The 12,802-nt window shown below is 41.2% G+C and overlaps 1 protein-coding gene across 2 annotated transcripts in view; it reads right to left on the minus strand.

The window, feature by feature from the left end:
• The window catches only part of rfwd3 (ring finger and WD repeat domain 3), a 31,989-nt gene extending 19,608 nt beyond the window's left edge, over nucleotides 1–12,381 (minus strand). The window contains exons 1-8 of one of the 2 annotated variants that reach the window (XM_081356247.1): nucleotides 12,105–12,381; nucleotides 11,655–11,738; nucleotides 10,918–11,079; nucleotides 7,754–7,971; nucleotides 6,008–6,075; nucleotides 5,560–5,919; nucleotides 1,671–1,762; nucleotides 1,132–1,246 (exon numbers count right to left, since the gene is read on the minus strand). In XM_081356247.1, the coding sequence (XP_081212373.1) occupies nucleotides 1,132–1,246; nucleotides 1,671–1,762; nucleotides 5,560–5,919; nucleotides 6,008–6,075; nucleotides 7,754–7,971; nucleotides 10,918–11,066 (1,002 nt within the window). In that variant the 5' untranslated portion in view covers nucleotides 11,067–11,079; nucleotides 11,655–11,738; nucleotides 12,105–12,381. The remainder of the gene's footprint in view (nucleotides 1–1,131; nucleotides 1,247–1,670; nucleotides 1,763–5,559; nucleotides 5,920–6,007; nucleotides 6,076–7,753; nucleotides 7,972–10,917; nucleotides 11,080–11,654; nucleotides 11,739–12,104) is intronic. The other variant, XM_081356246.1, reaches the window with a different exon arrangement.
• Between the last annotated feature and the right edge of the window lie 421 nt (nucleotides 12,382–12,802).

Consider the following 12,802-nt stretch of genomic DNA (forward strand, 5'->3'; position numbering starts at 1 on the left):
ATGAATGCCAATATATTTACTGCATGTTTCAGGCTTATATTTTTCATTCTTGTTCTATTATGAATACTGTGGAATGAAGGGAACTAAAATGTTTGATGTTTGTAAACGTTTGATTTTATTTACCAGTATTTTAATAATATAATGTCACTTATACACAGATCTGACTTTTTCTTTCTTTCTACAATACATGTTTGAGTTGGTGCAACCCAAAAAATACAGAAAAGTTACACAACTTGTATTAATTAATAGAAAATAGAAGACTTTTTTTGTCTTAATACTTAGTATTTCTTCTCACAAATTAAATAGTTTTCACAACAGTAACAATATAAAAGCTAATTATTTAATCATTTAGTTTTTAATTTAGCAAACAATATGTTGTCTATACTACACAATGTTTTTTTTACACACAATATAGTTTTATATATATATCTATATTACATTATGAAGAAATGCAGAAATGTTGGCCAGATGACTTGAATGGCTGCATTTGAAGAGTACGAGTGGGTGATTTTGTTAGGAAGTGCAAAATAAACACAAAAATCTGGGAAATTATTATTTTTTACTGCTGAGGACCATTTATGTGTGTGTGTGTGTGTGTGTGTGTGTGTGTGTGTGTGTGTGTGTGTGTGTGTGTACCATCTTTTAAAGACGGAACAATTTGGGAAATTATTATTTTTTCTTAATTTGGGGTTTACTTACACAAACCTCTTTCTATAACCATTAAGTTTAAAAAATAAAGTATAGAAAATATATCTACACTTGAGTTTACATAGGACACATTCACACTCACTGCATTTGACCAACTGAGTATAAAATAATAATTCAGATGTTTGTTATGATTTTTACATAATGTGTCGTAACTGTATTATTTAACGTGAAGCCATCAGGCGTTTATTATGACGTGTTAACCAGCATTCGGATCTATGCGCTGCCGCTTTCAGAGTGAAGCTCCACTCTTCGCCTGTGGGTGAAGCAGTGCATCATGGGATACACCTGTGTGTTGGTGAGCAGTGCTGATCTGAAACTAATCGCAGAATGGACTTTACTCCGGACGGAGTCGTGCAGCCGTAATATATAGAGCTGCTTTTACATCTCAGATAACTGGCATCAACACAACAGAAGGACACACACCTCGACCTCTCTGCGCAGACGTGTGTTTTCATTGGCCACGAGCTGCAGCTGCTGACGGCACTGAGCGACCTCCAGCTGCTCCATGCGGCGCAGGCCCTGCTCCACCTCCAGAAAACTGCACACACACATCAGCAAAGGTTCCAGACGACTGCACACACACACATCAGCACAGGCTCCAGACGACTGCACACACACACACACACATCAGCACAGGCTCCAGATGACTGCACACACACACACACACACATCAGCACAGGCTCCAGACGACTGCACACACACACACACACACACATCAGCACAGGCTCCAGACGACTGCACACACACATCAGCACAGGCTCCAGACGACTGCACACATATACACACACACACACACCAGCACAGGCTCATCAGGACACAACACACACACAACACATCAGCACAGGCTCCAGACGACTGCACACACACATCAGCACAGGCTCATCAGGACACAACACACACACAACACATCAGCACAGGCTCCAGACGACTGCACACACACACACAGAGAGCTGAACACACACCTCTTCAGACGCACCTCCTCCGCGTTGTCGAGCGCCTTCAGTCTGCGCGCGTACAGGAAGATGATGTGGCCTCGCTTGGCCGGTTTATTACACTGAGAACACAAGAACACACTCATCACTAACACACTCTCATCAGATTATGAGTGAATTCTGGAGGCTTTTTTATTGACTTTAGTTCCACGTGTCTATAAATATATTCAATCAAAATTCATTATTAAGGTCAGTGTTTCCCCTAGAATGTATTCAGCAGCGGCGCAGCAAAATCTTCACATGATCAGTAATATCACGACATTCACTTCATTCACTTACACACCTATAAAAACACTGACCTATGGCGACCGGCGGCGCTGCTAACGCCGTGGCTCTGAATCCACTTGTTGACAAGAAAGGAGGAAAGAGCCCCATATGGAAATATGTTCGATTAGGCCAATGTCACGTTGCCATAAGAGGCCGTTCACATAGCGCGTATTTTGCGCGTGCAAATTCATAATTTAAAATGTAGACGCGGCAAGCGCGCTCGTTTCTCCAGGCGCGCGTCTCTGTTCATGGTTGCATAGAAACGACAGACGCCACGGGAGAACAAACGCTTGTGGAAAGGAGAAAGCAGTACGAACTGCGAAATTTGTACCGAGAACCGTGGATTTTACTGAATATTAAACATTTTCTGTGAAAAAAATATATAAAAAAATTAACTGAAATTTTTTTTTTTCTGTGAAAATATTCACTTTTTAAGTTATTTCTAGGTGAAGACAGACCTGAGGAATAGGCCACAAGGACAGCATCTGGCCACGTGCATGCGTGTCAGCATTAATGCCCCCCCCCCCACAATAGCATTCAATTACCAAAGAGCCTTAAAGATCTTCTATGAAAAGCCCAGAAAAATTAAGTGCTCACAGATTGGGTGTGGCCTTTGCCATTAAGATAAAATTATCAATAAATTGTAAATAATCTTTTTCTGGGTTGTGTCGTTTCATTTTTCCCCTATCAATTTCTACCTTATAGCTGAAAATGAACACAAAAGAAAAACATAATCCAATAATCCTGTCTAAAATGATAAAATGAAGGTTTCTGTTTGTGACCAGCTCAAGGTACGTGCTGCAATAATCATGCCTTGAATCTGTTGATGGTATTTGTATGTCTCAAAATGTCCATTTCCATCCACAAAACTTGCCAGAAGTCATGGTTTAAGGGGTTATTTAAAAAAAATAATAATCTTACGGAGGTGCATGCCCTCGTAACAAAACGTAACAGCACCGCTGCTGGAAAAAATTCTAGGGGAAACACTGAAGGTTTTTAAATGTTTAAAACATTATGTTCATTTTTAATGTTATAGTTATCTGTCCGATATATTAAAGCTGATGCATGATCTTCCTCAGCTGAGACACTTCAGTTCGCCGTGACGGGCTTCAGTGCTTGACACATGATGTAAGATCACTTTGAAAAGGAAAGTACAGTAAGAGCCGCTCAAATCTGTCACACATCGGCTTTCAAATATAAATAATTATCCGTATCGGCCAATTTTCATATCAGTGCATCCCTTTATTTCATATCTCTTTTTCTTTTTTATCAATATCGTTAGAACTCAATATAGTAGCTACAGGTCTCATAGGTCAATATCAGCATTAAAAAACAAAAATGTGTAGAGTATATGCATTTATACAGCCAGTCGTGTGAACACTGTAAACATCACATGACCCCATCCCAACACTACATCATGAACTCAAAAACTGGTTTTAAAGGACTCAGTGAAGATGAGGATCTGTGCCCGGCTGCATAAAGCACCTCAAGTGTCATTTTCCCTGAAGAACACACTTAGGTTTCCCTTAAACTTAAGGATGTTGCAAAAAATAAGGAGAAATTTAATTTCTGTAGGTGAAACTTACACATACACCCTAGAATTTCCCTTCACATTTACATTACATTTACATTTATTCATTTAGCTGACGCTTTTATCCAAAGCGACTTACAATTGCTATATATGTCAGAGGTCGCACGCCTCTGGAGCAACTAGGGGTTAAGTGTCTTGCTTAGTAACTTCCTTCAGTATCTATCTTTCCCTGTAATCTCTTGAAAAATGCTAAGTGTTGCATGAAGCCCAGTGTTTCCCCTATAAATTTTTCCAGCAGCGGTGCTGTTACGTGCCGGAGGTTGTTACCAAGCCGCTCGCGGAGTCGCGGGGGGTCCGGGGGCATGCACCCCAGGAAGATTTTTTTTTTAATAACCCCTTAAACCATGACTTCTGGCAAGTTTTGTGGATAGAAATGGACATTTTGAGACATACATTTTGAGGCTCAAATGTAAGAAAGGGGCACTATGTAAAAAAAAAAATATATATGTATATATATACATATATATTACGGCTGGGAATCGATTAAAAAAAATAATGAATTAATCGCACAATTTGCTGTGATTAATCGCAATTAATTGCATTTCCTCCAAACTTGTAATCATCAAAATTTAAATGTAGAATCACTGATTAAAATCAAACACACAAAAAAGGGGAAAAAAGAAAAATGTCCACACAAATTGGACAGAAAATAGCCCTATATTAAAATATAAATCATCAATATATTATTCTTCATTCAGTTCTATGCAACATACTCAGATTTAACAGATTTATTTTTTGACTAATTATCAAAATAAAGTATAGTAATACAAAGCTCTTATTACCAGAGTATGTGATCAGAGCAGGTAATTTTACCATGCATGGCTATACCAGCTCAGCAAACAGAAGTCTACTACTGAGAAATTTCACGTTATTGGAGCATACTTTGCTTTTCCAGTGCATGATCGGTACATGATTGGAGTGTTTGGGCCGTTAACCACAGAGCAGAACGCGCAGCGCAAACACGGAGCGGAACATTGAACATTGAGCAGAGAGCGCAGTGCGCCGACATCATAGACTGTAAAAGGCCGACACACACGGAACCGAGAGCGCGGCGCAAACACGGAGCGGAAAAGACTCGCACGTGAAGTTACTAAAACTGCGCCGCTGCTTAATACATTGTAGGGGAAACACTGAAGCCCCTTAAAGGAGAACTCCGGTCAATTTTAACATTGAGCTCATTTTTTTGTACATTTGGAGTGCTGTCAATACAGAGAACAACGACAAAAATCGGTGTTGCCTACACCGAGTTATTCTATTTTTAAAATCTGCACCCTGTTGACTTCAATGGGGCAAGTTTTAAACCTGCTTTTAGCCTCTTAACATCCTTGATGTGTCATTACAAGTGCACAGAAAATGTGAGTGATTCCTTCAGAGTGAACACGAGTGAATCTGACTGCAGTAGATGTGAAAGATATGTATAAAAATGATGATATTTAAGCCAGCGCAAATACCTGTGTTTACATCCTGTTTTCGGGTGAAGTCCAAAGTAGTCGATTGCCGAGTTCACGTGCATAGGTTTAGTTACCAATGATCACGCGCGTGAACTCGACAATCGAATCAACCAAATAATGTGTCCATGGCAGAAATCAAATTTTATAACGGCAAAACCTGGGTCGCTGTCGTAAACACTTAACGTTTTCCCTTACCTAAGAGAACCGTTTAAGGGATTATATGCAACATCTTTGAAGGGATAGTTCTCCCAAAAACGAAAATTGGCCCATGATTTACTCACCCTCTGTTACTTTAATTTCCTATTATCACTGTAAAGCAGCTTTGGAACAATCTACATTGTTAAAAGCGCTATATAAATGAAGATGACTTGACTTGACTAGGATGACTTCAGGGCGAGTAAATCATGGGCTAATTTTAATTTTTGAGAGAACTATCCCTTTAAGTCATTCCCTTAGCTGAGGGGAAATCACGCCTTAAGTCCCACACTCCCGGGAAGAACGTATGCAAGCGGACACTGGCCTGTAATGTTGAGTGAAAGAGGGAGCGCACCTGTGGACACTTGTTTCCTCCGCTCGAGAGCCAGCGAGAGATGCAGATGTACCCGAACAGGTGTCCGCAGCGCAGAGCGGCCAGCCGGTGGTCCCCGGCCGAGGTCCAGGGCTCGAAGCAGATGGAGCAGATCTCGCCCTCCCCATCCCGGTCCTCAGCCTCTCCTGCGGGACACGGGACAGCTCCCGCGGGACGCTCCGGCACAGCCTCTCCAGCGGGACACGGGACAGCTCCTACGGGACCCCCCGGCTCAGACACAGCCTCTCCAGCGGGACCCCCCGGCTCCGGCACAACCTCTCCAGCGGGACCCCACGGCTCCGGCACAACCTCTCCTACGGGACCCCCCGGCTCCGGCACAGCCTGGGGAGAGAGAGTCAAACACTGCACTCGCAATCCTTCACAGAGCAGCAGGAGTTCAGGACTAACACGAGCTCTCAGTCACACACACCTCAGCCTCTGGTCTCAGCTCTTCTGCTCCTGCGCTCGCCCCTTCAGGCTCCGGAGGAACACTGGGCCCTGTGCGTTACACAAACATCTTCATTAGTGATCAATGGATGCTAAAATTCAAACTAAAAATGCTAAAATTTTTCCAAAAATGGATTTAACAATGTCTTCATCTGAATGCATCCTGAAGAGAAACTGACTTTAGGACCCAGCGGAACCGCTCATTTGCTCCATATAGAGCGATAACGCCATCTAGTGGCAAGAGTCATGAAATATCATGTTGTATTAGTTTATTTCCACAAGAGGTCGGCAAAGACACCCAATGTAAGATATTTTGAGTTGAATTAAAAGATTTATGCATGAAATGGAGTTATTTTTAATTTAAGTTGAAAGAATGTGAGGAGTGTGCTTAAATTACTATTTAATTATTATTTAATGATTAAATCTTAAAAGTGAATAAAATAAAAATTATTAAAAAACAAATCTCCCAAAAAATATTCATTAAAAAAAATAGAAAAAAATATTATTAAAACGAAAAGAAATAAGCTTTCTGGTAGGGCTGCACGATACTGAAGAAAGATGCGATATGCATAACTTAAAATTAAATAATGCGATATTCGATATGCGATAATGCGAAGTGTGTAAAATAAGCTTAAATTATCTTAAAAATATATTTAAAATCATATAACCTACATGTGTTTCACATTCTTTTTGTGACGAGAAAACCTCCCTACAGCTTCTGCCAGTGAACAGCAGTGTTTTACTGTCGCGTAAGAAGTGTTATTTTAACATCAGTGTAAACCACAGGGTTCAGATTATCCTACAGTAGGGTTATTAGAACAGAAACTGAATTATCAAGTGTAAAAATAAACACTGCTTAGTTTTCACTGTATGAATTAAATATAAATATCGATTCTTAATAAAGCTACAAAAGTTATTCAGCCGAGAGCAGAGCAAGCTGTTGCGATTTGCATATCGAGATATGTACATTTTAAGTGTAGACCTACTTTCTGGCCAAAAAAAAGAGAGCAAGTCTAATTTTAGAGCTTTCCCGCGAGTGAAAGATGTGTTACAAAGTGCGAGAGAAGGATGAGGGTTAAAAATGTCAAATATAAGGGAAGACCAAAACACTGAGGTTGGTTAATAAGGTATTTAACTGACAAAATTATGTGGCAAAAAAAACAAACTACAGCTACAGGTTCTAGTTTACTACAAAAAAAGCAGAAAAAAAGAGGAAAAGCAAACATTGGCTACAACATAATCAGTTAGTAATATTCCCAATTATTTTGTTGGTTCTCTCTCGTTTCTGCATGTGTTCATCATCTCTTTCCATGACAGCCTGGCTAAAGATTATCGACTGATATATGATTATTACAAAATCGAACACGTTTTTAATAATGTTTGAATAACAGGTGAAGATTCGTTTTTTGTTGTTGTTGGTTTTTTTGGGAGAAAACGAGTGAAATTTCCTAAAGATTACACTCAAAGCCAGGTCAGATGGTTTATTTATATGAGTTTTGCCTGTGTTAATGCCAATACTATACAATAATGCCAACTGCATACGTTTGGGCAGAAGTGTGTATTTTTACTGGAACTGTAATATTTAAGAAAATCTATTTTACACTTGGTACACACAATAGTTACTCAAAGATATTTTTGTAAATGAGACCAAACTTGAATCTGTGCTCCAAAGCTTTACATTAAGTGTTTGACAGGACCCCAGAGCAACTCCTTCTCCTAAAGGACACACCTAGGGTTAGTGGATGCCCTGATAGAGCGGAGGAACCTGTGTGTGAGGGGAGGGCCGGCCGCGGGCCAGTGGCGCTGGGCTGATGGGACGTGTGTGTGATGACGGCAGCGGGCTGGCTGGAGGAGTGTGTGTGAGCGTCAGCTGTGTGTCGTCTCAGGCGCTCCGACAGCTCCTCCGTGTCCCGTATGAGCGCCTGGAGCTCTTCACGAGTGCTGAGTCTGGGAGACAGAAGAGGAGCATCAGGTCATGAACTCATTCACACGCAGGAAACTCTCCTGACTCAGGGGCTTTCGCACCGGAGGAACCGTCTCACAGATCCTGCAACTATTGCCAGGAGTTCCCGGATTTTGGCAAGACTGAGCAAATATGGGAAACTCTTTACTGCCCTGGCACTTCAGAAAGCCTTTTAAAGGTGTCAACATGGCACAATGGCCTTCATCATCACAGTATGCTAATGCCGAGGACTGCTGATGCGGATCGAGGACTGCTGGGACACTCAGAGACAGAGTCGTTCACACCTCAGTGACACGTCTGTACCTTTTGCTTCACAGGACATGCTTTCAACTCCATACTGTTTATTTACTAGTGTGCTCTAACATGTAACTATGCCATGTGTGGTCTCATCTGACAGCTTATACACTGAACTGAACGCTCGTGAACTTAATAGAGATATTAAAGTATCCTAATGTACAATCTAGGCAGTATTGCTTAAACATGCATTGAGGAGATGTTAATGTTCTTCTCCCCCTCTGGATCTCCACACATCTGCCTCATCTTCTGGTTTCCTGTCGGTCGGTTTGATGTTGGTATTCCACTCATGTTTAACAATGGAAAGGTAATTGTTGATCTAGGAGAAAGACTTTAGCCACTCCCGCACACCGGTGCGTAACCTCATACCACTAGAAAGGCTTTTACGGCCGCCTCTTCTTCATTATTTGTTACAAGTTTTCTGTTCAGTCTGTTATATTTAAACATGTACCTTAAAGGGATAGTTCACTTTGAAATTAAATTTTTGGTATGTTTTAGCTTACCTCAAGGGCATCCAAGATGTAGGTGTCTTTGTTTCCGCAGTAGTTTCAATTTTGATATTTTTAGGTCAAACCGTTCTTGTCTGTCAGTCATATAATGCAGGTCTATGGTCACTGTCTCAAAGAGCATGTCCAAAGTCCAAATTAAAACAATTCCCCATCGTCCAAATGAAACAATTCCCCATCGTAAGTACACATTGACGGCCTAAGACACGAAACGAGCGGTTTGTGTGAGAAAACGAACAGTATTTATAGCGTTGTTACCTCTTATACACAGCCACAGTGTATATTTCTATGCACCAGTCTGCGCACACGTCACACATCAGGATGCGCGCGCGCCCTCATATCACTTGGACGTGGCTGTGTATAAGAGGTAACAACGATATAAATACTGTTCGTTTTCTCACACAAACTGCTCGTTTCGTGTCTTAGGCCATCAATGTGTACTTACGATGGGGAATTGTTTCATTTGGACGATGGGGAATTGTTTTAATTTGGACTCTGTGCATGCTCTTTGAGATAGTGACCATAGACCTGCATTATATGACTGACAGACAAGAACGGTTTGACCTAAAAATATCTAAATTGAAACTACTGCGGAAACAAAGACACCTACATCTTGGATGCCCTTGAGGTAAGCTAAAACATACCAAAATTGAATTTCAAAGTGAACTATCCCTTTAATAAATAACATTGCCTGCTTTAAAGCAACAACATGGAACTTTTCCTCTGCGGTCGCCCTACAGGTTGGAAGCGGAATTGTCCATTACCGCTGTCGTAAAATGATTTACGGTTACTGTATATGAAGCATGCAGGTTTTTTTCATATGGGCAATGACAATATTATTAATCTTCCCCCTTTCATAATTTATACATGTTTAGTAGACTAAACATTTTAACTCAAACATTTGCGATTTGCATGTCGATTGCAATGCTCAAATCTGAACGAGAATAATAGCGATAGCATCCTAACCATCTAAAACTACCATGTTAGTGTTTACTAGCTACCAGATTGATAATTTAGCTCATCTACTAGCTGATTCATGAAGATAAATGGAGGAACAGATAGTTTCCGTAACGTAGCCAGGCAGACAACAGATTAGAAAAACTAAAGATAGTATGCAAGCAATTTACAGTTACTTACTAGTTCAACAGCATGACGGCCAAGTCAGCATCGGTCTGGTAACTCTCCTCCTCCATAAGCTAACGCCAGCGAGCAAACGCTCGACCAATATTGATCCTCGTCCTGCCTTTCAGTTTATCACTCTCCCTTTTCCTCTTCCGACTCTACTCCGACAAAACCTTGGACTTCTTACGTTTCGCTGCTGCTTCAGCCATGACGAAAACAGACGCACGAAAACAAACGCGCTGGTTGGCCACATTTGAGGAAGTGGTGGGCGAAGTGACGTATGCCGTAAAGCAGTCGAATTTTGTAGTTCTTTTTGAGCGCTGGTTACTACCCGCACCCCGAAGTTACATAGTGCCAGTAAAAGTGATACAGACCCCGTCAGGCTCTGGCAGACGTCTCATTCAACCTATTGTAAGTCGATGTACTATCACAAGGGTCTTGGAAATATATTATGAAGGTTGAAAAGTTACATGTTGTTGCTTTAAAGGCTTCGAGAAGCTTTCCTTTTATCACTGATGTCGGTGTGTTCAAGTGCAGATTTCCCCGCCAACGCAGGCGACTCGAGGCGCCAACACAGTCGGCTTTCATCAGCGCTAGTTCTTTGGCATTGTTTTGGTGTGTCCCGGGCTTTAGACTGGTACAGATGGTAAACTAATGAACACAGAGAATGTGAGCACTGTTTGCTCAGGCGTCCGTCAAAATAAAAGTCACAACCACAAGCGTGTCTCACGTCACTTCAGAGTTCCCGCTGACAGTGCAATGCAACCAGGAAAACGTTCCTAGGGGAACCATTAGTTCTCGGGGAATCATCCTGGTCACTGATAACTGAGATCCTAGAGCTACCCGGTGCGAAAGCCCCTATCCGTTCACTCGCACTCAGGGTTAAATGTCTATTGCAGGAAATTAGGAATTATTGATCACAGCTTAAATTTAATGAGCAATTTACACAGCAATCCAGGCAATTGTAAAGAACGACTGTATTTTGGGGGGAAGCTGTGGTTGTGTTACCCGCTCCTCCTCCTCCTCCTCCGGATGGGCCGATGCACCGGATGCCGGAGCCGATCCGCCTGCGCAGGAACACCCTCTTCTTCTGTGGTGCTGTCGGACTCCGAGACCACGATCACACCGGCCGCTGCTTCCACCTCCATGTCCTCCATCTTCACACACCGCCTGCAGGACAGACACCGGGGAACTCTTACTTCACACGTCACTTATTTATTACCCAACACAAACATCAGGAGAATCACAGAGATCTGAGTATGAGGACGTCAGGCTAGCACTTTATGCCATCTCCACCTAATGTAATCCAGACGCAGATCACATGTTGGGGAACTTCACCAAAAAAATACTTCATTTCCTTGCTGAGTTATTGCATGCCAAATAAGAAAAATATGTAAATCTATAATAAAAAATGATATATATGTGTGCCATTTATCAGCAGTTTCTCAGTATGAGAATGTCCAAAACGTAATTAAATAGGGTATAAATCAAAGATACCTACCTTTTGACTTGCTAGGCTATACTTTTGAGTTTTGGTTATTAAGATCAGATGTGCTCCTACTGTAGTCACATTCAAATCCAGACTCAAAACACTTCTGTTTAACTATTACTGAATGAGCACTGTGCCAATGTTCGCCCGACTGTTTGTACTGTACTGTATTTTATTTTATTTTTCTAAACTGTTTTAATTATTCTTATTTCTTTTTATTATTTTAATTTCTTCTATGTAAAGCACTTTGAATTACCATTGTGTATGAAATGTGCTATATAAATAAACTTGCCTTATGAGTCTTTACGTTTGAGAATGTCACTCAGAAAAAAACAACTCTCTGCACACCTCTGCTCAAACAGGGGAAACAAGAAACAGGGGGATAAATATTTACCTCTTTATCACGCCAATATTAACACAAAAGGTCCTGTTTATGTAACACTTACATCATACTTTGAAAATTAACTTTGTCCTTCGCTAAATGTCTTTCTGTTCCCCTAAAGAGAAGCAGAACAGAGCTCTCTCGCACACTAGTCTAGGTGTAGTGTGCGAGATCTTCTGAGTACGGGTAGTGTGCGAACTACACTCGTCCTGCTAGATCGCCTGTTAAAAGTTTCAGTCCTCTAATCACACTGCACCTGTGTAGATCAGGGCTATCTAGAGTCAACATCCACCAGGTCATAGTTTTCTCTGACACACTAATCACAGACACTGTTATCATGAACATGCTGCTAATGCTGCTAACTAACTACAGCACACCAACAACATCTGACATTAACAACATTTACCGAGCACAGCGTCCGGGTTGCTTGAGGGATTTCTTCGTCCGGTCGCCAGCAAACCAGCTTTCCCAGCTTTAAAGTTGATCGTGGTGCGATTTCGAATAATTACAAACAAGCTCGATAAATTCGTGATAGAATTAATGCTGGATCTTCGCTCCTCTGCAACAAACACAACCGCCAACGCGAAGCCCCGCCCCCTCTGAGCGTTATGGTGTTTGATTGGACAAGAGCGTGCGATGGGCTCTGACTCATTTCCGGGAATCGGTTCTTTCAAACGGTTCAGTCTAAAGAACCAGTGGTCTGTTGCGTAAACAGACTGCTTGAAGAATAGTCTTACTTTACAAGTTGAAGTTAGTCATGCAATTTTGTTGTGCATGACTTTTTTAAGTCACTCATAAAACTGTAGAATGGTCTAATTGAAATCCAAAAATTAAGATTCATGATTCGTTCAGAACGACTTTTTGAACTGAAAAGATTCGACTCAACAGGACGATTCTGTTCAATATTCTGTTCAAGAAAAAAAAAACAGAATAGAGGAAATGCTCAAATAATTTATATAGTTTTTTTTAAAGACTTGGCACATTTTGTTACCTAAAACATGCTACACGGACACCCGCTGATA

The sequence above is a fragment of the Scardinius erythrophthalmus genome, assembly GCF_964197995.2.
Source record: "Scardinius erythrophthalmus genome assembly, chromosome: 24".
Taxonomy (NCBI): domain Eukaryota; kingdom Metazoa; phylum Chordata; class Actinopteri; order Cypriniformes; family Leuciscidae; genus Scardinius; species Scardinius erythrophthalmus.